General features: G+C 38.3%; 2 protein-coding genes across 3 annotated transcripts in view; one reads left to right on the forward strand and one right to left on the reverse strand.

The window, feature by feature from the left end:
- LOC111346231 (uncharacterized) overlaps positions 1 to 27458 on the forward strand; it is a 190575-nt gene that overhangs the window by 104061 nt on the left and 59056 nt on the right. Inside the window, 3 exon segments of the mRNA XM_088749243.1 lie at positions 14322 to 14444; positions 16112 to 16234; positions 16871 to 16993. Coding sequence (XP_088605369.1) covers positions 14322 to 14444; positions 16112 to 16234; positions 16871 to 16993 — 369 coding nt within the window.
- Positions 442 to 4887, reverse strand: LOC148737036 (uncharacterized). Of its 2 annotated transcripts, none has more exons than XM_088747101.1 (5): positions 4790 to 4887; positions 4085 to 4230; positions 2664 to 2745; positions 1966 to 2109; positions 442 to 1714 (listed from the first exon to the last, which is right to left on the reverse strand). In XM_088747101.1, the coding sequence occupies exons 3-5, from the start codon at positions 2670 to 2672 to the stop codon at positions 1403 to 1405; spliced, it is 465 nt and encodes a 154-aa protein (XP_088603227.1). In that variant the 5' UTR covers positions 2673 to 2745; positions 4085 to 4230; positions 4790 to 4887; the 3' UTR covers positions 442 to 1402. The 2 variants fall into 2 exon arrangements, with proteins under 2 accessions (XP_088603227.1, XP_088603226.1); XM_088747100.1 differs by having other exon boundaries at positions 4771 to 4860.

Genomic DNA, 27458 nt, shown 5'->3' on the forward strand with positions numbered 1-27458 from the left:
CGAATTCAAAAAAATACAATATAGGCTGTCACAAGCATAAAAATGGAATTTTCCATCCTGAGCGCTTACACCCCCCCCCCCCCCCAGGCTTGTTTGCCCTCGAGTTTTATAATCTCTTGGACAGAGTTAATATTTTACAACCTAATATCGGCATTCATATTCTCCATACTGTTCTCTATACATTTCCTAAGGTGCTGACAAGGAGAATTTGTTTTAACAATCAAGAGCTTCTTTAGTTCGTGTGATCATTTCCTCCATTCTCCTGACCTTAATGTGTGATTCAGAGGGGAAATTGTAAGGAGAAATTAGATGTTAGTCACTCTTAGAGTTCGAACAAAGCTGAAACAGGACACGACGGAGGGCTGTGAAGTACATAAAGTGGCTGAACAATTTTTTTTTTCTTTTTTAACAAAATAAATATTACACCAACAGAACAACGTTGTTTAAGAGTCAAAGTTTTATCAAAAAAAAAAAAGAAATGTATGGTAGTGGTGTATGTAAAATTCATAACACCATCAAAGGTGAAAGTTGGTGTCAAGACAATAGTTATACGGTTATAAAATTCAGCCATGTTATTTTCGCGTGAGTGCTACAAAGTATTTGATGCCTCATCGCTTCGACTTTTTTTTTTTATATTTGTTGTTGTTGTTATTTTTTTAATTGTATTTTGACATTTCGAGCAGCTTTGCTCTCATCTATTTCATCCATTCAGAACTATTCAGCTGACAAAAAAAGGGAAGCGGACGCGTGAGACGGCAAAAAAAAGAAAAAGAGAATTAAAAAAAATTTTGCTCCGCAAACAGAGTTAAAAGAGGGTAAAGTTAGTGAACAATTATACAGCCACCTATGTAAGTCCTGGGCGACATAAGTATGCCTTCTTGATCCCCATCACACGTGTAATTCAGGTATTTGAGTTAAAATCGATGGTAGATTTAGACCATGGATAATGAAATCGTTTCACAAACGTCTTGCAGCTCAAATCTGAGATCACAGAAACGTACGTTTTTAAGTGGAATAGTTTTGAATAGGAATTCCCTCACGGCATAATGCGTCGCTGTAATTTTAGCATCGGGTCTACTTTTTCATTGCTCGTGTTTTATAGTGTGCGTTCTATGTTTCGGATGACAGAGACCTCAAGCAGTCAGGAAGGCAACGCTAAGGAAGACCTGGATTAAACAATCATAGTCCTTGGTTAGAATTTCGCGGATGGCTGGATGTACACATCTTTCCAAGCAGTCAAATCGCAGAAAATAATGAAAGACACGCCTCGGCTTCCTTCAAGTTTTTCATTTTTGTCATCCTCTCCAAAGGTATTATGCCATTGCTATACATTTTAAAATTAATCCTTGTCATCCCAGTCGAATATTTTCCTAGTGAAGGTGCTCCTTCCCGCACAAACCTATCATTTTCTATTTTTCCCTCTTCCTTTTCCCTTGGATGTCGGCGCTTCTTTCTTAGCACCTTCCATTGATTTTCCGCCTTTTGCCCCACCCCTTGCAGCTGCTTTGGCTGGTTTCTTTGACGCCTTGATCATGGGATTATTCTCCAGATCATCGTCGTCGTCCTGTTGTTCAACCACATCTCCTTCGCCTTCTTCCTCCATCATTTGTCCTTCCTCTGCTCCGCCTTTCCGTCCCTTCTTTGGCACCGCGCGAATGGCGTAAGGTGTCTTAAAACTTTCTTTGTTGTAGGTTCGTGTGAACGCTGCTTTCACCTAAAGAGAAATGTCATAAAAATTTCAAAGCGATTATAAATGACATTTTCCCAAGTTACCCATAAAGAACATAAAGTAATGTCGCTGGCGAGCAAGCTGCAGGGCAAGTTTAAACTTGGAATTTATCACGGGAAGCTCAGAAATAAAAGGCAATAGTCGTCACTGCACCAAATACATCACGGATGACTACACCACTGAAATCTAAACACCATCCATTTTCATGTCTTACCGGCCAACAGGAATGCACAAACCTTTGAAGGAATCGACGCGACTGGATCTCTCTGTCCTTCAAATTGACCAATCTCAAAGATAGAATCCCAGTCTTCTTTGGTTAAATCATAGTTCTCCATGACTTGAATGACACTGGACACACCAGAATTAATCTGGTCTGATTCCTAAGTGTAGAAACGGGATCAAGGCAATGAGAATGAAAGAAATGATCACCAAACTAAGAATCCACGATTGTCAAACGAATTCTCCTTCTTAGTGCCAAAGAAAATGCGGAGAGTATGGAAAAAAAATTATATATATATATATATATATATATAGATTAGGATGTAAATGGTTAGCAAACAGTAATGAGATGACAGTTCCAAGAACGTGTTAAAATAAATCATAGACTAATTGCTTGGTCAATCCATTAATGAATAGTCCATTTTACAGTTAAATGCTTGGCTGCTAAGCCTTTAAAAAGGATTGAGGCCAAGGGCGATCTGGTTATAATAAATACGTTGGTGATTTTCTAATGTAAATCACTTTGTTATCTTGCTAGCTAGATATTGATCTCTATCAAAACAAGGTCATCTTCGGCCTCACTCCAAATCAAAGGCTTGGCAACTAAGTACACAACTGTCAAATGGCCTATTAGTTAACTGTTTGATAAATTGATTGATTGATTGATTTTCGAGTGAGCAAGTTCACACCAGAAACGAGTTTCCGTCGAACATACCTGAGTCATAAGCGGGCTGGTGAGGACTTTTCTGAGTTAAGGAATGTAGTCCATGTTCATTGACAACTTGCTTCCGGATGTGCTAAAAAATATCAATAAACATTAAAATACGAAAAAGTACAAAAAAGAAAAAAAAATGAATAAATAAATAAAATTAAATGTAATGATAACAATAACAATACGTATTACTACTACTAATAATAGTAATGACAACGAATAATGATACTGATAACGATAAATCTAAAATCTAAATATCGTTATGTCGGCAAAATCGTTTAGGACATCACGCCAACTCTAAGACAATAATAAGTGAAGCTATACTAAATATACAACACTATTAAAAACTATTGAAAATTATTAAAAACTATTTAAAACTACCGATAAATAAATTTAAGTTAGTTTGCTTTTAAAAATACGGAGGGATTGGCTGGAGACAGTTTCTTTTGAGAGTTTGTTCCATTCAGTTATTGTCCTGAGAAAAAGAGAAAATCTAAAAATGTCTTTATGTCCTTTCGGTACAATAAATTTAAAATCATGGCTTCCTCGGGTTCTCCTTTCTTTGTTTGTTATCAAATAATCCCCCCAATCCCCATCTAGGAGGCCGTGGCACATCTTGTACATAGTGGAGAGCCTTGCATGTCTTCTCATTGTTTCAAGTGTGTCCCAATGTAGGTCTTGCAGCATTTCCGTCACGCTCGTTGTTCGATCGTAATTTCCAGTGACAAAGCGGGCTGCTTTCCGCTGTACCCTTTCAAGAGCGGCTCTATCTTTCTGGTAATGTGGGTCCCATGCGCTACAGGCATACTGGAGTTTTGGCCTCACAAGTGTCATATACACGGTTTCTTTCACTGACTTTGGACAATTCCACAGGTTTCGTTTGATAAGTCCCAGGACCTTATTTGCCCTAGATGTGATTGTTTCAATGTTTGGTGACCACCTCATTTTGTTATCGAGCATTACCCCCAGATAAGGGTGAGATTCCACTTCTTCTAGGATTTGTCCACAGAATACGTATTATCGCTTTGGTGGATCTCTCTTGGTTGTAAAACACATGATCTTACACTTTGAAGGATTAAATTCCATCTTCCACGTTTGCTACGATAACAATGATAATACGAATTTAAGAGTGCGAAAAGCTTTGGTTTTGCTTTGATGCTTAATGCAGACTGCTAAAAAAGCAAACACACAACACAAACAAAAAACAACGACCACAACAATAACAGCCAAAATCTTTGTACCGAATACACGTAAAACGCGTCTTAGTTATTTGCGTTTTCTCGCACTTCAGGAAATTTTCCAGTTTCTACTTCCGCGTCTCATTGGCTACCTTTGGTTACTCTATTTTATTCTGACAGTTTACTACGATAACCCCGATGGAAATGCTCTTTATTACACTGGTCACATTCCACAAATACCCTTACCTCAATCGCATGTGACCCTTCAATTCTTGAAGCATGCGGTCTAGCCTGCCATATTTGGAATTTTTTCCCAGCCACTGAGGAAACTCGATCCTCTGACCCATTCCCCCGCTTATAAAGGTTGACGGGATCACACACGAAAACATGACCTGAAAAAAGTCCAGCAGAGCTAAATCAACACTAAGGTCAAACTGGAATGTTACTTGGCTGCTACTTTTAATTCTTATGGGCATTTATTGAGCGAGTATAAGCATGACGGAAAGGTTCGCGCTATTCCTCTCTGCCTTAACCATTTAACCTCTTAAGAGCGACTTACATCTAATTTCTCATTACAATATCACCCCTGAATCCCACATTAAGGTCAGGAGAATATAGGAAATGATCACCAACTAAAAACGTTCTTGATCCCTGGACCAATTCTCCTTATCAGCATCTTGTATGGGAACATATCCTATAAATGTTTGGGGAAAAAAGGGTTAAGCAGCCTACACGAACCAAGGAATTTATACTTCTCGGTATGTTGCGAATTTATGCCTAGTGTGTGTGGGGGGGGGGGGAGGGGGGGGTGTGGCATTTCTCCTACGCCTGCTACGCGGGTTAGGTCCCTGTGGATGAACGACAACAGCGACAGGGATTGTAATAAAAACCCAAATCACAGAGGCTAAATTTTGTCAAGCGCCATCTCGTACCTGCATGGGTAACATGGACCAGTTGCCTCCTTGCCTGATGAGTTTTTCGACCAAATCTCCGTCAGAAAAGGAGTCGGCTATCTGACTGACGAGTGACAGCGTTTTCTTGATATCACCACTAGATAAGGCAATCACGCGTGGAAAAAAAAAACAACAAAAAGAAAAAACATAAGAATTACATTGAGATTACGAATCAATCCACTTTCGTAAGTACTCTTTAACGGAGATGTGTCTTTTCCCTACATGAACTTATTAGTTAACCTAAAAAGTTTAAAGGAATGGTTGGTAAATGACTAGCTTGCTTCAGACATTCAGTTCGTAAAACAGAACGAAGTAGTAAGGGCGCGATAGAAGTGGCCGAACGAAAACGATGGAGGTTTGGGTCGTTCTCGACCAGACCTAATCCAATCCCTCCTCCTTTCTTTACTCTTGAAAGCTCAAAGCGCAGAAAACCGCAGTCGCGGTGGGTTTAAGTTTTGAATCTGACTGGTTGAGAGGATAACGTGAGTTTTCTGGACCAATAATTATAATAATAACAATAACAACTTTATTTAAGGAGGGTAACACATAATAGTAATTCGACTGATGAACTTGTAGCCCTCAAATAAATCAAACAAAGATTTTAAATCGTTTTCCATCCTCAGATACGGATAGTGATCCAAACCCTGATTCGAGATGAAGTAATTTAGAAAAGAAACGTTTTTGAATCTTAGTTGATGGCCTTCTGGCATGTAAGGTTGTTCTTTCCTCACATAGCCAATGATTTATTTGTCCACAAAACTTGCATAAGAACTTAATAGAAAACTATGAATTAAAAGGCAACAACATGTGGCAAGTGGAAACTTCGTGCGAAAGAGTCGTTTCAAGCAGGAAAGAAAAACGCTTTTTCAATGTGTTCGTGTACATATATGTTATTGACCAGCATACGTTGGTCCGTATTGGGAAAAACTGTGCCCGATGTCTTGGATACCGCCCGGGGGCGGTACTCTAGACAGAGGGCAAAGTTTTTCCCAATACGGACCAACGTATGCTGGTCAATAACATTTTTATTTTTTTCTAACATATTAAAAAAATGATTGCCATAAGAACCCAAATGATTTAGAGCCACAATTACGAGTTTAATTACGGGAAAATCCTCCATAAACTCAACAATTTGTTAGCGAGGGGATGATAAAGAAAATAGATATCCAAATTAAAGAGAAAGCTTTCACCGAAACATTTATTTGTAAACTTAAGGTAACTTAAAAAGGCTTCCGAGCAAAATTTGAGACATGTTTTGATAAGTAACTGTCATGATGTGACACCTGTCAATTGATGAGGAAAAAAGAGTACACGTTTGAATAAATAACAGCACTGGTGGTGGACAAACAAGCACGAGTTAATTAAATGACTATGGGACGCTCTTCTCGTAAAAAAAAAAACACTCGGAGATCTTTCATAAAGTATTGTTTATTTCCAACGACGATTAATCTCCGAAGACTTACCTCTTTTCCGTTTTAAAATGTCACGGCAAGTCAAACTGTAAGTGAATACAGATGTTTGTTTTAAAGTTGTCAGTCTTCTTGTTTGTTTTCTGTAATGGTGTGTGTAAATCGGTTTTTCTTCCACCGAAAAGCTGACGTCGATGAGACCTTTTCGAGCTAGACACAAAGGGATTTAATGCGACTTATATTCATCGAATTCCTTCGGTTACTGCTGTAAAATTTACGGTAGTAATGTCCAAAGTCAAGGGTCTTTCAAAGAATAGGCGAAAGTGTATTCATAGAAGAACTCAAAACTTCGCTTAAAGGGAAATTACGGTCTAGAAAAAGTTTTCTTAGATCAAAAGTTCCTTGCTTGAATTGTCCTAACTGACTATTCATTTGAGGTAAAAGCGTTTTAGTTGCGAACAATTAGGTTCCAAAAATCGGCAGTTTCAAATTAAAATCCACCATCTTTGTTATGACGTAGCGATAGTCAAACATGCATAATTAGATCCCTTGCCGAAGTGGACGTAAACAAGGACTAACTGCGGCGATGGGGACGCCACCTATTGAATTCTCGACTTGGATTTTAATCTAGCGAGAGGATGTAGTACATCCATTTATGTTTCAAGCGAAACATGGCTGGTCTTCAGGGGAAGGAGATACTTCTGTTGGGGAGAAAGACAGAGAGAAAGTCAAGAAAATGAATTTCAAGATGAAACGTCGACCCGCTCAGTCGCCGTTACGTCTTGGAAATCGCGAGTGGTTCTCTTGCGCCAATTGTTAAGAGAAACCTACGGAAAACGAGAATGTATCCCCGTAAGAATTACATGTACTAGGACACTGACTCAATTTGAAAGGCGAAGGTTTTTTCCTCAAACAAATCCTAGCTATGGAGTGATAGTTACTTTGCTGAAGAAGACCGGAGTGCCCGCTACGGATTCATTTTACACTGCTACCTCGGAATGAGACGAACTATTTTTGCAGTTACAGGAGCCCAGCTTCGGTGTATAGACGGAACACGAGCCATTTGGAATAAAGATCAGCCCCAGCTGGCATGCATCAAGTTAGAAATGCTAGCCTTGAAGATCGTTCTTCGTATGCGTAAACACTGACAAAATTGTTTACAAACAAAGTTGCCAAAATTAACGCTGACAAAAGGCAGAAGTTAATTGTTACGAATTGAATTTTGTTTGTTTCAGCATTTACCTTTAATTTACAAAGTTGTTTTTCATCTTTCAGCGTGCGTTGGATATGAGGTGATAGATAGCCAGCGAGGAGCGTAGCGCCGAGTTGGCTATAATCATCTCATATCCAACAAGCGCGAGTGGAATAATTGTTTTATTTAAAAAAACGCCCCCAAGATATTAGACAAATCTTCTCGACTTTATTTTTTAAGAAGAAACCGGATGTTACAATGTGCAGATATTAGATTATGGTATATTGGCTCATATACCATAATGGCTAAGCCGATAAAAAGTCTTGAATTTCATTATCCAATGATCCAGTTCTTAATAATGTGTATTATTTGTTTGTCTTGATAATTTGCTAGCGATGTACCAAATGTCATGTAGTTTTTTCTCCGCAGGAGAATGTGACTGTTGGGGTAAAGGAAATTTGCTCAATGGTCTCATAACAGACTTAGGAAAGACAAGATTTATTTGTACACCGCTTGGTAAAGCGCATGATGTTGAAAATCGGCTTTGGTCAAGGGTTGCGACTGAAAATCTACCGCACATGGTGTACCACTATTACGAGCTTCAATTTAATCGCTTACAATAAAATGGTTTGAAAAAACTCGTACAATAAATAACTAAGAGCTGTGTTGAATATGGAAAAGGTAAGCATAGCTTTCAGTTCGAAGCGAAGGTCAACAAGGAAAACTTACATGTCTGTGTATCTCGCTGGAAGTCTTCGTTCTGGCACTGAGTTCTGAGGTTTTACAGGGTGCGGCAAGCCGTCGTCGCGGGTCATTTTTGCCGGCTAACTTTTCTTTAATTTTTCACTTTCCGGTAGCTTGTAGAGGCTTACACCTTCTCCTTTTGAATTTTAGTATGAATTTTGACATTCAACAACAGGACAGTTCACCTCATTTCAACTATTGGGAGTATTAGAAATTGTTTTCACAAAAGGTCAAACAAGTCAACAAGGACAAAGTGCCGAACTAAGTTTGACTATTGCTACATCACAATGACGCATATCCAAGATAGCGTTTTTCTAACCGCGAAAAGTGTAAAAGTGGGCAACTTCGAAGCGCTCTTGTCGCTACTACAACGCAAAATAGACAAAATAGCAGTTATTTTCGAACTCCTGAGGAAAAATTCTTCTAATTGAGATAAACTTTTTCTAAACCGTACTTCCCCTTTAACGTTTCACAAACGAACAAATTGCATCGAAGAATTCAGATATTAGCTATTGAGAGTCGCATTGATTAACGTAATTGTTAACTGCAACTAACTCTCGTCTTAACTTTCTGAGTGACTTTTTGGGAAGGATTATTGAATTACAAATTTTTTTTGTAGGCCGCGTTTCAATCTTTTTTAAAAACAAATTTAGTACCACACAATTTCTTTCGAAATCAATTTTTGCGGAAAAACTAGTGATTTGAGAGTGAGAGAGAAGAAATAATTACTATTTTTTATCGCCAAAAGGTCGTGACCGAAGTCTTTACTTAAAAATTCTTCCCAGCCGGCAAAATGAGATATATTCGTAAAAAATTGCAACGAAGCTTGAGATGTTCTGCAAAGTGACTCAAGTGAAACGGATACCGCCCTCTGTGAGCGGGCCGGATGGGGAGAATACTGCCCTCTCTCGGAACCAATCAGATTGCACGATTTGTAGAATACCGCGCGCTCGCTCGCGAGCTGAAAAAAAAAATAAACTTCATTATGATAATGTTCGTGACGAATATTCTAAAAGTTTGGCTGACACGACAGTAATTTGTTTTCTAACTGTTACGCACTCCTGTCGTATAAAAGGACCTATTTTCGCCTGTTAAAATCAATGTACCTTTTTTTCTTTATATATTGGCGATAAAAAAAGGTGGGAAAAGATCCAAAAAGAACATTTTTGGGACCTAGTTCACATCGCGTGACGTTTCAGAACTTTTTCTTTATTGAATGTTTAAATAATCATTCTGAAATCACAGTTTTTACCCCCAAATGCCCAGTCATTGAATGGGAAACACCAAACCCGGTGGTCGTTTACGTGTTTTATTTAAGGAGTTTTTAAAATTATGGAATTGTTTTGACAGAATACAAAAGACATCTATTAGTCAAAATTGGCTCCTATGGTTAAGACTTTACTACCCCAAGGGAAGTTAATGAATGATAGTACAAATAATCATCATAACAATAAGTATCTCTAGATTTTTCTTCTTTTCTTTTTGTTTTCTTTTTTCGTCGTTCTTTCATTTCGTTTTGATTAATGTTTCAAATAAATTTTTCTTTCAAAATTCCACAAAACAAGAGGGTTGTAATGGGCATTTTTCATGCACAAATGACGTTTGAAGAAACTTGTAAACAGGAACAGTTAAGAAACTTGCAAACAGGAACAGTTAAGAAACTTATTATCCCGTCCAATTTAAATTAATAATAAATGACGGTAGGAATGAGACTTCGCCGTTTTGGCTCTACAAGAACCTAGCAGTGCCAGAGATGGGCAACTGATGGTTGCTGTATTTATCTCACTTTACTGAAAAGATTTTTGTAAAACGAACCACTCTGATGGTGGGTTAAAAACGCTTTCTTTTTTGACAAGAATCTGAAGATGGCCCGCCGTCGCTGCCCGATGCTCTCTTTCATATTTATTCTTGTTTTGTTTGGAGGCTGGTTCTACACCTTAACAGTTGCAAACCATGGTGAGTTAACTTTGAAATTCTTTTGTGTGGGTTGGATGAAAATTTAGACTATGGCAACTCTTGAAGTAATGCAAACTTGGAGTTACGGGAAAGCAAGGGCCCGAAGAATAGGGGAAAAAATTATGCACTTTTCGAGGGTTTGGATATCCTAATTTGCCACATCGAGAGGGCTCTGAGGTAAAACCTAACATGACCATCTCGAAAAAGCTTCAGTGCAAAGAAATTTAGCGTTTTTTCGACAAGAGTAGCTAATTAAAAATGAGGAAGAGGGAAACTACGATTTCACAAAGTGCTTACAAATTTAGAAACTTTCTAGACCAGTTGTAACATAATCGATGGTGTGTGTGGGAACCTCACTCGGGGCATTTTGGTTCTAACTTTTCGGCGACGTTTCCTGAGTTTTAAATTTTTAAAAGAATATATTCAGATCAATTTCATCATTAAACAATCATAAATAACAACCCATAACATTTCCTAATAACGTCGATGGAAAAAGCCATCGATTATTTATGATTTTTTACTAGTTTTAAGGAGACACCTTGTATAAATGGGTGAAAAATTGTAATATTTCTTTCTTCCTTAGTTAATGTCATCTGAATTATCTTTATACTCTCGGAATATCAGCAAAATGATAGAAAAATTGCTTTTTCGTCCTCTGTTCGATAGCCTCTCTTCGAGCAGAATAACCTTACGTGCAATCTATGTAATAGCTTACGAACAGAACATTTCAAAATTTTTTCAACTGAATTAGCCTGTAAAGAAGATCAAGCAGGGAAACAAAGGATTTATAGTCGATATGGAATAATTCTGTGTTATTCCTTAAATATCTGTCTATAACAGATAAAATAAAGAAGTTCTAAACAATGGGTCATCAGTGATTTATTCAGTGCGAGTGCCACGGAAGCAGTTTTTTTTAGTAAGCCGAAAAGTGAGGGATAAATGATCCATGAGATTAAAATTAACAAATCGACAGAGGTTGAACGTGGTCTCTCTTCTTACCGTGACAACGATATTCGTCATCACAGTGCCCAAAATGTTGTGGATTCGTTCGGTGGACGAAACTTTGCATGACACGTTGACGAGAGAAGCGTTGTCTGTACTCTTAGGCAACAACGGCAAAGTGGTCAATCAGACCGCAGGCGAAACTGCCGCCAGTTAAAGTAAAACTCAGCACCAAATATCATGAACTTATCTTTCTCTCCAAGGGCTAACCTCTTTCGACTTGGGTATGTTTAAAGTTGGAAAAATCGTTAATATCAAGAAAATGGGCATCAATCTGTTTTTTTGTTTTTGTTTTGTTTTTTTTTTTTGTTTTCAAGCGTATCACCAGCACTTTAGCTCAAGTCAGTAAAATGACTAGGGCTACGTTTATCACAAATAGTTTTATTCAGCAAATACAGGCTGTTTTCTGTGGCTGTTTAAATTTGGTTTGCAAAAAAGAAAAATGTAAAGAAAGATTCAAATGGGGAAAGAATTTCTTACTCATTTTCCTTTGTTCAAATCTAGTTGAGGAAGGTTACAATGAATAGGGTATGAAATCATAAGTAGCACAAAACGAGATGATTTTCTAAAATTCCATGTATCTTCTTTTCATTTATTGTCTTGGTTTTCAATTTGGGATAAAGCTTCAGAGATCATCAAAGTAAGCACATTTTGGAGCATAAAATCATACATTATTCACTACCTTTATAGCAAAAACTCAAATTTTGACCATTTAATAATTAATTAAGGTACATGGGGAAATATTCACAGAAATTGAGATACCACTTCGAGGTATTAACATATTTTTAAAAACCTCCCTCAGCCTAGCGTGTAGAAAGATTTTTCTTCTCCACTAGTTTTTCTGCGTCCTACCACTCAGATTCGTTTACGAAACATTCTACTTTTAAGATTTGCGGTGAAACCATGTGCAAAGTCTTTTTTTTTTATCTTCCTTTTCCTGAGTCACAATAACTCAAATTCGTTTTTGCTCGAAAACGTTTTACGTTTTGAAACTTTTAATCCACAAAAAAACACATAAAAATGCATATGAAAACGGTGACGAAATCAAAAGTTATAACGGTTTCTTTAAAGTTTTTTTTCCCTCAAAAAAAATAAAATATAACCTCTTGCGCCGGCATATGGCGGAATTGTCACAATTCTATTCTGCTCGTGTTAAAGGAAAAACAATATTGCAGAGGGGTTACAAAATAAATAGTCCGGCCCCTAAGTGGCTCAGTATATTTCGACCGAAGGCTAACCATAGGAAGACGATACGATAAACTATCCAAGTTCTTGAGCAGATGGAACTCAAAATCCGAGTTAATAGAAGTTGATTTTTAGCCCATCAATTGATAGCCACGAAAATTTTTAAAGCTGTAAAACCACACAGTTTTCTCTAAATAATGGTTTTATTAAACATTACTCAATCATATTCTATTCTATTCCTGTTTTTTTTTTTTTTTTTTTTTTTTTGAGATTGTCTTTTTCGTCAACCTACGCGAGACGTTTTGGAGGCCTAACAAAAGCTTTTCTCTAACGTCTGATTTATAGATAGCTGTCGGCGTCTAAAGTTCTTGCAACAGAAAGATGGATATGGATTGGTGGGCCACGTCTTTAAATACATTTTATTACCAGTCGGAATGCATATATATAGTCACTGCAGAAATTGGTGTACTATGGAAGACAGATGTAAATCGATCAACATGGGACCTTCAGGAGTAAAAGATAAAGTTTTGTGTCAATTGAGTGACTCGGACCACTTGCAACACCCAAATGATCTGAGACCGGTGGCAGGTTTCATGTATAGGGGCACGGAGGTAAGAGTTTTATTTTTATCTTATTTTAATTTTTGTTTAAGAGTTTGCTGCTGTTTGTAAGCCTTGTGTACCTTTTAATAGAGTTTCCTCGTTCTTCTGTGAGTCTTCGGCAACTCAGATGAGACAATTTCATTTGAAAATCTTTTTAAGTGAAGCCTGATAACACCTGAATCGGCTAAAAATGAAACAGAGATGAATTAATTTAAAAAATAAAGCTCCTGTATAACGCACGTTCTGATTGGTTGAGACAACGTGTCTTATCAGAGTATCAAGAAGTTTCTCCCCCTTCACTTTTTTTGTTCTCTAGCCGCTTACGTCGTCCTTTACAGCAGAACAGAGCAAAGTTGAGGCTTTTTTGAAAGTTACACAAAAAATGAAAAACTCCAAGCATGCCCCTTATGGATAAAAAGTATAAATCGCTCGCATGAATAGCATCTCCGTTATTTCATGACAAAATAAGGCCAACTATTTTTCCCCATCAGAATAAGTGTTGTTTCAACATGTGCTACAACAATGCAACCTGCTTGGTTGGGTTTACGGACAAGGGATACAAGTGTGTGTGTCCACCTGGTTACACAGGAGACCGCTGTGAAAAAGGCAAGAGTTAATTTGCACGTGCGTTCTAATAATCATGTTAGCTACTACAATTATGCGTCTCTTTTGCATCCATTTTACCATGGTCTCGTATGCTTCGACATGTGTTCTGATGACTTACGAGTCATTTATTATCCAACTTGTGCTGTGCTTCTTTGAGTACAAATAACGCTTAGGACAGGGTTTTCTTGCATTGCGCAAGCAACGAATTGGATTGAGGTTACGAACAAAAATGGTGAAAAATTCAAATTATCTTTCTAACGATGGAGAGTTGGAATGGCTGGCGAATATTAATACAATTTTATTAGATAAAGGAAAAGAAGAAAAGGAGGTAGACGGCATTGAAATTTCATTGTCTATTGAAGAAAACAGAAACAGCAGCACGACAACGAGCTGATTGCGTTCCGCTTTGCACTCCCCGTAAATAGATATCCGCGAAATTCCCCCGCATTGAATACAAAAATTGGCGCATTGGATAATAAATCTCTTATTAAACGTTTTGGTGCGTAGTTGTTTGTATTTTAACTTGCCCTACGTGGTCGTCAAGATACTGCACACCTCGTAAAAATACTCACCCATAATACAAAACAAAACCTTTATTAAGATCTATTTATCACACTTTGTATCCGTTCCCCTGAAAACCACGTGATCCTCCGAGTCTCCCCTCCCCCCTCCGATAGAAAATGACTGGTCCCCAAACATTACTCCACGCGATGCTCTTTCAGTGAGCTTTCAGTCCTGTCGCTTATCACAGGTCACCCAATCAGAACATACTTGCAAACGCTTTTATCAACTTTTTAAAATTTAATTATTTACTGAAAGAATTTGTTTCTACAGATGTAAACGAGTGTTCCACGAAGACCCACAACTGTGACGTCAACGCTGAGTGCAACAATACCGAGGGTTCTTTTAACTGTGGCTGCAAGATTGGGTTTAAAGGCGATGGCAAACAATGCACAGGTAACTATGAAATCTGTCCAACTGAATTGCTCCAAGAATCGAAAAAAATTCGTTTATATTGCCTAAATCTGACGAGCGTACCAGGAACATGAACGATTTTTATAAGAAAGCTATTTATAGTAATGTACTGAGGAATCCGAGTGGGCTGCTATTGTGTCATTTATTACGCTTTGCATCCATCGCAGTGTTCATGTTATTACGGGTCTCGTGTCTAGGGTGCTATTACTGTTATGGAGAGCGTGGTGTTATATAGTTGTTAAAAATAGAATCGAGGAAGTTTCTAGAACGCTTAGTCATGCTGACTCATTAAGCACTTTTAATGGAACTTTCTAGAAGAGCTAGCCAGCATATTTTCGTTATGATGTAATAGGAGTGTAAATTTACTAAAAATAGCAGTATTACAGGTCTCTAAAACATTCTGGAACTTTTTTATAAGATACATACACACATACATACATACATACATACACACATACATTTTGTTGAACGCATTCCCATCTGGGGCTTTTTAGTGAACAATTACATAATTTACATACGTGGTACTACACATACAAAAAGATATATAAGGAGCCACGATAGGTTAAAGTTAGAGACCTTTTTCAGTGAGTTATTTTTACTACGAGGAGCCCAGAGGAGCGAGAGCCTGATAGAGTTGTTGGAATTATTTACTGGAATCGTCAGCCGTGTGAAAGGCTGCCTTGGAAAAGTGTTGTGGATATTGATAATCTACAAGGATCTTTAAAGAAAACCGTGAGTTGTGCAGTAGTGCACTGAGATTGAGGTTATAGTATTTATAGAGGGCTCTAAGTTAAGAGGATAGTTATTGTATAGGTATTAATGTCGCTCCGTAGCTAAGTTAAGAGGATAGTTATTGTATTAGTTATTGGTATCGCTCCGTAGTTATTACGTCAGTCAATAAAGTAGTTAAGTTAGTAAGAGTTGTATCTTTCTGGCAGTTGAGAAAATACCGTAACAGTACCTGTTATCAAACGATTTACGATTCGTGGACGAAAAATTGTGTTCTTTTAGTTTTATTTGCATTACATTATTTTTGTTTGGGGTTAAGTCAAGTTTACATTTTTTTTAATCACGGTTACATTTTCTTTCTGTAATCATTGCTAGCATCACATCACGCACGTCTCGCGCCCTTTTTTTGCATTAGAAGACGCTTGTCCTTTCTTGATGATCTGCCTGTTAATTAATTTGATTTAAGATTGTTTACCTTCGGATTGGACATTTCAGTGTAAATAAAATGATAGAGATCATTTGACGCGGGCACTTTCAGTGATATTTGACACGCACCAATTGCAAGACAGTTTTCAGTGTCGTTTATAATTTGACTCACCTTACAGGCTTGTCAAAATACGGCACAGCTCGTAAAAATACTCAGCGATACTACGCAACTAAACGTCAATTATGATATATGGATCAAACTTTGTAGCCGATTCCACTGAAAACCATGGGATCCTCCCAAACTCTCTCCCCCCCCCCCCTCCCGCTTCGATAGAGAAAAAGGGGCCCCAAAACATCATTGCACGGGGGGTGCACTTTCAGTGAGCTTTCAGTCCTGTTGAGTATCGCAGGTCGTCCATTCAGAACATACCCGTAAAGCTCATATAATTTTCTTTTTTAATTTCATTATTAACGGGAAGAATTTGTTCCTACAGATGTAGACGAGTGCACCACCAATACACACAATTGCGACGTTAATGCCAAGTGCAACAATACCGAAGGTTCTTTCAACTGCAGCAGCAAGTTTGGGTTTAATGGCGATGGCAAAAAATGCACAGGTAACTATGAAATGTGTTCACCTGTTCCAAGCGTCCAAATCGGTTTGTTTATATTTGCCTAAACTTGACGAGCGTATCAAGAACATCGACGATTTTCATAACAAAGCTGTGTATGGTAATGTAGAGGGATCAGTCGGTTGCAAATGTATCATTTTTCGCTCTTTGCATCCATCGCAGTGTTCATTTTATCACGCGTTTCATGTTTCGAATGCTACTACCTGTCATCAAACGATTTTACGAGTGGTGGAAGACAAATTGTGTTGGTTAGTTTTGGTTGTATTACACTATTTGTGTCTGAAGTTTAGTCAAGTTTACAATGTTTTTAAGCACAGTTGTATTTTCATTCCACAATCATTCTTAGCATCACATCACGCACATCTCGCGTCCTCTTTTGCATTAGAAAACCCGTGTCCTTCTTGATGTGTCCGTTAAATAATTTGATTTCAGCCTGTTTACTTTTGGATTAGTTGTTTATGCCAATCAAATGAGAAAGATTATTTGACGTGGCCCTTTCAGTAATATTTCAATATTGTAAAATTTAGCATGTCACAGGTTAAAAACGATCAGACGAATTCTTAAATATGCTTTTATGATTTGTCATTATTTCTTTTGAACGGAAAGCATATGTTTCTTCAGATATAAACGAATGTGCCACCGATGCCCACAACTGTAGTGTCCATGCTCACTGTAATAATATCGAAGGTTCCTTCAACTGCAGCTGCAAAGAAGGGTTTAATGGCGATGGCAAGAACTGTACAGGTAACCATGACATTCGTCTATCTAAAGTTTACCCAACATAGAACACAGTAGATTCATAATCCTTGTTTGTTTGTATCAGCCTAAACATGACGAGAGCTTGTCTTTTGCTCTCCAAGCATCGTGTATCGATATCGCGATAATTTGCGATAACACAGACGGGTCCCACTTTTGTGAATGGAAAACCGAGTTTAACTTCACCAAGTGTGAAAAATGATCCGCTCTTTCATTGAAGAAAGTCCTATCCATAATTGAATTATTTCAAAGAAATAAATCAATAATTCAGTGTAATGTAAGCGTAATGAGTAGTATGTCGCTCGCACCAATCAGATTGCCGCATTTTTCATGTGTCACAAACCAATCATATTGTTGTGGTGTTGACCTTTTTCATGCGGTATTACATAGAAAAACGACTCGCATTGCTGTGTTGCAGTGATCTCAAGTCTTACAGTGTACGATAAATGTAATATCAAACCGACGGTTTTCGTTGAAATAAACCTTTTCCGAGTTGCAGTTTATTCTTTAACTCTTTCAAAGCTAGATTTTGATAGACAGATGGTTAAACAGCCTGCAGAGCGAGCGTAATTTTGGCGAGTGAGTGCTCAGTATTTTTTCAGCGAAAACTGACCACCATCTCGGACTTTAATGGCAGCGGAAGGCTGGAGTGAGAAAGTAATTTGGATTAAAGTTGCAGGTGACGGTCAAAACTAAAGAGAGGGCTGGGGTGGGGAAGTGAGTATTACGCCTGTCCGAACTCATCTTTGTTTTGCAATTTTGCTAATTGGTGTAATTTTGCTCTATCTGTCAATCAAAAGCCAAATACGTCATTCGGACATTTTGCTCTTGCAGTAAAGAGAGGACATGATCATAGACTCTACAGATGACGTTGTAAGTTTCGATTCCGCTCTCAAGGAAGCATTTAATCTTTCGGAAATTAGCATGTAGTGCGCATTAAGATTGGAATGAGAAGCAATTTATACACTGGTATCTTGAAAGGACCTAGGGGCCGTGTTGTCAACTGGCATGGGGGAAAGCTTGATATTTGAGGTCTTAGTTTGCATTAAGGTACATGAAAACTATTGAAATGTGTGTCAGTCATTTCGTGTTAAAACTTATTTGTCCATATTGCTTCCCTTTGTGTTTTCTAGATATAGACGAGTGTATCAGTAACACCCACCGTTGTCACAAAAGAGAAATTTGCAATAACACAGATGGCTCCTACTCGTGCGACTGCAAAAGCGAGTTCAACTGCAGTAAGTGCGAAAAATGTTACACCTTTAACTTGGAGAAAGTCCTATCCATCATTGAGTTTTTTAAAAAAAATAAATAGACAAATAAGGCTATGCCAGCGAAAAAAATGATATGTCGCTCGCACCAATCAGACTGCGGCATTTCTCATGTATCACAAACCAATCATATTGCTGCAATATCGTAGATATCACGTACCAATAAGATTACCCTATTTTTCATTTATCACAAACCAATCAGATTGCCGCATCAGGTATGTATCACGTACCAATCAAATCACAGCATCGGAGTACGCTTGCACTAATCAGAATGCCGCCCCTAATGTCAATCAGGGCTGGAGGTTAGGGTACCACGATACGTTGCGATTGAATCAACCCAACACTGACACACATCACGAACGACATAAACAAGAATATTTTTTCTCAGTTCGTGAGCGGGCGGTATTCTAAAACAGGGGCGTAGCCAGGATTTTTCAAAGGCGGGGTCACAGAGGCTACTTACCATTTACACCGCTGCTCTCTCGCGTGTATCAGCGGGATCAGTCATATTATCGCGGCGTGAAGGCCCATATTAACTTAATACAAGAGCCGTTAACGAAAATACTTTGCAAAAACAACAAATTTTAAAAAAGTGGGCTTTTCAACAATGGCTTTTACGGCCAAGATATTTTCAAGGCGTTTTCGTTACCTGAATATTGTAGGTTGTTTGCTCTAAAGAAGGCCCACCGAGGAGGGGTCACGGGCACCCTAGGACCCCCCTTGGCTACACCCTTGTACAAATCCTGCAATCTGGTTAGTTCCGAGAGCGGGCAGTATTCTCCCCATCCGGCCCGCTCACAAAGGGCGGTATCCGTTTCGCTCGAGTCACTTTCCAGAACATCTCAAGCTTCGTTGCAGGTTTTCACTAAGATATCTCATTCTGCCAGCCGGTCAGAATTTTTGAGCAAACACTTCGGTCACGACCTTTTGGCGATGAATAATATTCATTCTTTCTTCTCTCTCGTTGTCAAATCACTATGGTTTTTCTGCAAAACTTGATTTCGAGATAAATTTGGTGGTATTAAATTTGTTTTTAAAACGATTGAAACGCGGCCTAAAATTAATTTGTTACAAAAAGTAACTCAGAAAGTTGCAACGAGAGGTGGTTGCAATTACGTTAATAAATGCGACTCTCATTCGTTAAGATCTGAATTCTTCAACACAATTTGTTCGTTTGTGAAACGTTGACCGAAGTATTTGAGTTGTTCTCTAAATATACTTTTGCATATTCCTACAAATATTTTGAATTTGGACATTTTTACCGTAAATTTCTCATCAGAAACCGTAGGAATTTGATGAATAAAAGTCGCATTAAATCCATATGTCTAGCTGGAAAGAGTCTCACTGACTTTAGCTTTTTAGTCGAAGAAAGACAGATTTACACACACCATTGCAGATCAAAGGCTCTTAGAGCCAACCCGTGAATTGGATAAGCCAATGTAATTTGTGTCTTCAATAGAAATGGGTGTTTGATTTCCATACTAGATTATGAATCGTTAGACTGGTAAATGAGCATTATGAGGAATATGATGTGAAACTAATTTAGGCCCCAAAGACAGGAAATATGGCCTGATTAGGATTTAGTGCAAGACAATCACTGTTCCAGATTTTACTGTAAAGGTTTGTGGAATGAAAGTTCCGAATGGGTGCTGTTTTGTTTATCATAAACTATTGTTCCAATATTGAGCTCAGTGTTTACTTGCGATGCAAACATAGGGATAGGTATGTAAAAGCTTATGCGCTGCATGGAACGCACGGACATAAGGATAAGCATATATGCATAAGACTATCAAAACGTTGCCTTCTTTTTATGCTTATACTGTCTAGTTAAGACTTGTGTTCGGAAGCGAAACGAGAAATCCAAACAAACACTTTAATTCCAACACGGTAAACTGTAGACTAACGGTAAACGACAACTTAAAACTACTACTCAATAAACTAAAAACTTTTCAACATCCTCTGAAAAATTCGCACACGTCAAAATTAAAAGGTCCGCGGGATTTGCTTACGATATTATTAGCCTACGTTGTCCCAAAGCACGGGCACGCGAGTCGCACGCGCACAAGTTCATTAAGGTCTTCTAAACAACTCGAAAGACTTTCAGGCAATCAGCAAGCACTATACTGCTTATACCAACCATGTCCCTATTTAACGTAACATCTACTGAGCGCTTGTGCTCATGTTTATGTTGCAGCTGTGCTTACCTGCGCATTAGCTTGTTATGTTTATGCCTATGCTTGTGTTGCAACTGAGTACCGCGCTTGAAGCCTGTCTCGCACTTCTGAGATAATTATTAGCACGAGGATGAAAACAATTACAAGGATGTTCACACCACTATAAAGTTTATGTTTTCTGAATTCTTATTTTAAGTCAGTGGATACTCAAAACAAGGATTTTTTCCTTAATTTGACAGTCAATTCCTTGAGAAGTGAGGATCAAGATTTCTGCTTTTAAGAATTTTATCCTCTCCAATGAAAGTTCCTCAGTTTAAGAATACCACCACTAAAATTAAGACTTACATTCCTTGTTTTAAGAATTATGAATTTAAATTCTCATTTTAAGGGTATTTCCACTATTGAATAAATATCTCAAATCCTTGTTTTTAGCAAGTATTCATTCTATGGAGAAAGGTTCTTCTTCCAACTAAATTTATGATAAATGCTTGCTAAAATTTCAGAAATATCTGTGGAATTGTGCTTGTCAAATCCCCAAGGAAATACAACCAATAGTGCTCTCTACTGCGAGGATCGTGCATCATACGTATCTATAACCGCAGTTCAAAATATATGAACTTCATATATCCATTGTATCTGATTTATCATCACGGGTTTATTACGAATCAACTTAGCGGTCTGCTCCTAGTTGGCTTGTTAGCTCAATTGGTACAGCGCTGCACTAGTATCGCAGAGGTCAGTTGTTCGAATCACATACAGGCCTGATTTTTTCAGGTCTGATTTTCGCTATTGCATAAATAGCGCTCTCTACTGTGAGGATCATGCATCATACTAACTCGTGTGTGTTTGTCACACCAGTCCTGTTGTTTATTCAAAAGCATACGCTTTTTTTTATTCTTCAACTGACAGGTGTCACATGGTGACAGTTACTTGTCAAAAAATGTTTCAAAGTTTGCTCTTAACATTTAAAATATTTCTGAGAAAGCTTTCTCTTCAATTTGAATAACGTCTGTATTCTTTCCCATCCACTCACTAACAAGTTGTAAAGGTTATGGAGGATTTTCCGTAATTAAACTCTTAATTGTAGCTCTAAATCATTCGGGTTCTTTTGGCAATCATTTTGTTATGTGTTAGAACAAAATAAAAATGTCATTCACCAGCATAGGTCGGTCCGTATTGGGAAAAACTGTGCCCTCTGTCTTGAGTACCGCCCTCGGCCTACGGCCTCGAGCGGTATCCAAGACCTCGGGCACAGTTTTTTCCCAATACGGACCTCCCGCCTAATGAATAACAGATATATATTGTGAGCTCATCTACCCAGCGTAATGGTTCATGTCTTTCATGAGGAATTAATGAAGGAATAAATGAAAACTTAATTGAAGTGTCAATGTATTTAGCGTTACAGATGTAAGAACTAATTGGGAACACTACTTAGTAACTTACCCTACAGAAATTTAAAGATAAATTTATTAGTTATTTACACATTTAGAGTAAAATTTCAAATGTAAAACTGGAGCCTTATTTACATACTAATAATACTAAAAAATTATAAAAGAATGGTAAAATCTTATTTTATGAGCAGATCTCACAGTCCACGCAGGTGTTTTTAAACAATTCGGTCAGGTTTCGTTTCTTTATGCTTTGTATAAAATCGTTTAAAGATGTTTTCTCCCGATCACTGACGCTTAACTTCCTCCATAACTACGGTCCGAAGTAACGAAATGAGTGTTTGCCGTGACGGGACATTCTGACCCTCGGGATATTAAAATCAGCGTTCCTAAGCTCATAGCCTTTATAGGTAGACTGGAATATTTCTGTAATATACAGTGGCATTAATCCGTTCTTAACTTTAAAAATGAGTGAAGCAATGCTTTGTAATCTCCTTTCATAGAGAGTTGATAGGATGGCTCTGTTTAATAAAGCACTGTACGTGTCCGCCTTAGATTTAAAAATTGTTCTTATTGCTCGTTCATGAATACGTTCGAGCTTACGTCTATCAACCGTTTTGCAGAAATGCCACACAATGTCGCAAGACGTCAGATCTGGTAAAATAGCAGATTTGTAGAGTTGAGGTTTGGCTGAGTAGGGTATAATGTTGCGTAGCCTCATTAGCACTCCTACTTCCTGGCTTGTTTTCTTATAGATGGCACTTATGTGTTCGCATGCTGAATGACAGATTTTTATCAGTGGGCACTCCGAAGATTGATAGACGATCTGAAGATGTTACTACAACTTGTTTTTAAATTTCTAGCGCTATTTCCTCTGCTGGCTCTTTTGCTGAGGACCTTGGATCGATGACAAGTATCTGGTATTTACTGGGGTTCGCCCTGAGAAGGTTATCTGTGTACCACTGTGTCGCTTTTTGCGTTTTGCTCTTGAGTTTTTGTAAAGCTATCTGGACCGAGTCCCCACTGGTGTATATTTGGTGGTCATCTGCATACATGAAGAGATTCTCTGTTCCTATGTGTAACGGAAGGTCGTTCTGAAACAAGTTCCATAGTAGAGGTCCAAAGGACGAACCCTGTAGACATCCTCTTGTCTGGTCTCTCCATACACTAAACTGGTCTTGTAATTTTAATCGGTTTTTTCGTGAGACAAGGAAAGATTGCATAAGATTTAGGGATGTTCCTGAGAGATCATACGCCTTGAGCATCTGAACCATTAGTGCAGGGTGCAAGGAGTCAAACGCTTTACTCATATCGGTGGATAATCCAGTTACACACTTCCTCTTATTGACAGCCATTTTCCAATCCTCTGGTAACCTTAATAGAGTTGTCTCGCAGCTATGTTATTTTCTATATGCCGCCATTTTTCCGTACAGGTGTGAATCCATGGCTGCAGTTATTTGTTGGCAAAACAATGACTGGAACAACTTGTCTATTGATTTTAAGACAGTTGTCGCTCAATAATTAGAATGGTCTGTTCTTTCTCCCTCTTTGAACAATGGTGTCCATTGTCCCATCTTCCATGTGCCTGGCCACTCTCCTTTTCTTATTATTATGTTGAAGAGTGTAGTCAGTGATGGTGCTATCCCTTTGGCTGACATCTTTAAGATATTGGGAGCAATTCCATCCCATCCGGTGGCCTTAGAGCTGTTAATCTTTTGAAGTTCTATTTCTACTGCACCGACCTTAATTTCGTTGAAGCTGAAATGCATGTTTTGATAGGCTTGCCGGATCACGGCAACGCTTGGATGTCTCTCAAAGTCTTGCCCCAATTGATCACCGCCGATTTCATTTGAAACTGTTTAAAAATAGTCGCACAGCTCGTCCGCCACTGCGATCTGATTTGTGACCGTTTTCCCGTTAACCTCGATGGCTATTTTCTCAACCTCTTTACTCTTCTTACTTAGGAACGGTTGGAAGGTTTTATAGAACTCCTTTGGGTTTTGTTTAAGTTCGTCAGATTTCCTGCTTCAGTATGCCTTGATGACTCGTCGCTCAGGTAAAACTTCTCAAAAGCATATGCATCAATCATATTTGATTATCTTGTTTTTGTCTTGTGGTTGCTCATTTTGCAAAGGTTGAAAACACCACCAAGTTATATTTACCTGCTGTGTAAACTCAAAAACGTTGGAAAAAGGTGTTTTGCTGTTTCATTCCTTACCTAACTTTTTGTGCGTGTTTGGCTGACTACTGCCCCTGTTACTTTTGAATGGGGTGAAAAAAATCCGGACCGCCTGTGATTGTGACGCGCCTATAAGCTATCCCTGACGAGTACGACGAAGGAAGCAATTAAACATTTGGCTAACTACTAGTTTATTATCGCTTTTAGAAAATCAATATTGCTAAAATAATAAAAGTGCACTCCAATCGAGATATCAATGCTAATTATGTTACTTTTTCATGTGTTACAAATTGCTTTCTTCTACTGCACTTTGCTTTCCGTTACCTGGAAAAGTAAGGGAGGGGGGAGTACGAGGGGAGGAAGAACTTAAATAATTATTGTTGGGTAAGTGCCGCTGGCCTCTTAAAATTCTCACCTTATTAGAGTCTATTTTGTGACCAACTATGCACTCCATCACTTTTGGTTATACTTGAAAAAATTTTAAACTGCACATGTTCCATTTTTTAATCCCCAGTTATCACAAGTTTCGTAAACCCAATGTCCCAAAAATGTTTTTCTTATTAATGGTAAGCTAATAGCTGCTGTCAAACAAAAACAAAAAAAAGGGATTGTTCCTTTGATGAGTAACATACGTACCTGCATCGACCATAACCCCTTCCACGAGGAAAGAAAAGGTGTACAGCTGTTTACAAAAAGGTTGTCGGAAAAACCGCAAGCCATGTTAAAGTATCCGTTTCTTTGCTTTTAAAAGTTCTTCATTGATTCATTATTTATGTGTAAACGGTACTTTCCCGCTACAATTTGGTGTTTACTTTTTACTCACCATTATGGACTAGACTTTCTCAGATGAAATGCCATTAACAACGTAAATTTTATGACAATCCTACCTCAGTAAAGAAAAAAAAATTCGCAAGGAACGTTATGCTTCTTTTGGTCAATTTTCTATGCAATTCTCACGTACTTAGACGTTTATTTATTTACAAATAAATTTCGCTTTTTGCTGCCTTAGACTTCACCTTATCACGTGTCAATTCCTTTCAAACAACCTGCATTTTATCATGTATTTCACACGCTCAGAGAAAAGGCCAGATGGGTAACAACCAAATAAGGAGCCTACGTTGTTACGCGTTGAAACATGATAGTTGTCTCTTCATTCAATCTATTTTCACTTGTTTGAAGAAGGGAGACCAAAAAATATCTTTGTTTAGTGGTTGTTAGAGATGAAATAGAGTTTTTGGCTTGCTTTCCTTTGCAAAATTACATTGAAAATACTTTTTGGGGCAATTAGCTGTAACTGAATAATTAAGACTGTCTCTGATGGAGAGGATCAGCAGTAACGATCGTCGTAGCCTAAGAGCAATCGTTGTTTAGTCTCGTCACGCAAGGTGGGAGAGAGGGCGTTGCGTGGCGAGACCAAATTAGGGTTGTGGAGGGGACTGCAGGAGGCGTGGTACCTATGCAAGTTATTTTTACCAAGAATGCTTATGTTTTGTACCGAGAGCGGAAAAAAAGATCAATTTTGTAAAATGCCCATACCGAGTTAAACTTATTGTACACGGTACAAGATAAGGATAACTTACGGCATAATAATCCTTATATTGTGAGGACGTCGACAATTAAACCGTAAGCCGGAAGTTCCTTTCATAGCATAAAAGAAAATATCAATCAAACAGAAAAACAAAAAATAAGCACGCAGTCAATTTTAAATCAGTTACAATACATAACTACCGTGAGGATTCGATTTAGTGCCCTCCTTGAAATAAGCGCCCCCTCTCTAAGATTCGACCCGTCACATAAGACTTTTTTAATACGGGCCCCTATTCTAATAAGCGCTCCTATTGAATAGGCATTCGCGTTCCAATAAGCACCCCCACACAGATAAGCGCCCCCATTCTGAATCAGTAATAGTACAGCGGAGTACATGTACATTGAGATCAACCGTGGTTCGTCTTCCATTAATTGCTCAAGTAAAGCCTCAAAACAAAATCCATGGTCTATGTGTCCGTCTTTCAACTGTTATTTACAGTTCATTCATCGCGTGACGATTGCAGCTTAGCTGATCGTTCTAGCCAGGACTTGTCCATGGAAATAATCCGTCATTTCTCATTCTTTTTAATCCTTTTGAAACTAGTAGGTTTGTCTCGCGCATTTTACTGTTTCTCAAGATGGAAATAAGCGCTGTGTACCCATCCCCAGGTTTCCCTGTTCCACCATCATCAAAACAATTTTCAAAACAAATAAAGTAAAGAATCAAAGGGATAAAACAAGATGAATATTCTAACACTCTCGCCAAGATTCAGGTCTGTGCGATGTTTTGTGCGGACAGTATTCGAAAAAAGGTTTCGCTCAAATTTATAAGACTTTGTATAAAGACGCCATGTTGGTTTTACTGTGACGAACACCAATATGGCGGCCGGAAGCTAACAAAACCATGTTATCAAGTTCTGCTGTACAAAACTTGTAGTCGTCTTCTGAGGGCTCATAAACATCTAAATGACTACAAATTCTCACACAAGGACTGTTCAGATTACGAAATCTCAACAGATAAGTCAAGGTATCGATTCCTTAGTTAGTGCCTAAGGTCAGTCCCCACTAAGCCTATGGAGGAAGACCTAAAACCTATAACCCCAACTGGCCAGATATCTAAAGTCATGGAAGGTTTCACAAGAGACTCATTACTTAAGCAGGTTAGGAATAGGCTTGACTGTAAACAATTTTCTATTGGTGGAAAATCAACAATCCATGCATTAGTCTATCTCGTGCATTTAAAACTAATGTTTCTTGATTGTTCTGGAAATTGTATTGGAATATTTATTTGGAGACTTTAGTAAAGGATTTTATCCTGTTGATCATAGTAAGTTACAACTTGAGCTTAAACATCTGGGTGTCAGCAATGTCTTAGTTAGTCAAATGGACCTATGCTTTCCTTACCAGCAGATCTCAGATTGTTAGAATCGAAGGGGCCTTATCTGCACCCGTCTATCGTCATAGCCGGGTATCCCCAAACGGACAAAGCTAGCCCCTATCCTTTTTGCTGCCTTGGTTAACAAGCTGGCAGACAATTGGCATCTGCGCACTAAGTATGTGGATGACACAACTGTGATTGAGTGAATATCCAGATTTAGCCCAAGGTATCTCTTGTTTGTTGTTCAGAACATTATGGTTCTGCTACTAGCCGAGGTATGCGCTTAAATCCCAAGAAGTGCAAAGGAATGATTGTCAGCTTTCTTGAATACTAACCTATGGTTCCAGATACCCTTAAGATACTAGGTAATGACATACGGAAAGAGTCTCAAGCTCCAAGGGACATATATGTGTAATGACCTACAGTGGAATCAGCATGTTGAGTATATTGTTTGAAGGGCTAATAAGAGGGCGCATGCCTCAAGATTACTTAAGAAGTCAGAGCCCCGTCATACTGACCTATTGTAGATACATTGT

The sequence above is a fragment of the Stylophora pistillata genome, chromosome 2 (genome assembly GCF_964205215.1).
Source record: "Stylophora pistillata chromosome 2, jaStyPist1.2, whole genome shotgun sequence".
Taxonomy (NCBI): domain Eukaryota; kingdom Metazoa; phylum Cnidaria; class Anthozoa; order Scleractinia; family Pocilloporidae; genus Stylophora; species Stylophora pistillata.

Coding starts and splice junctions, on each gene's coding strand:
- LOC148737036 (XM_088747101.1), bottom strand. Junction 1,715..1,965: donor TCGCGTCGATTCCTTCAAAG/GTTTGTGCATTC, acceptor ATTTCTCTTTAG/GTGAAAGCAGCGTTCACACG.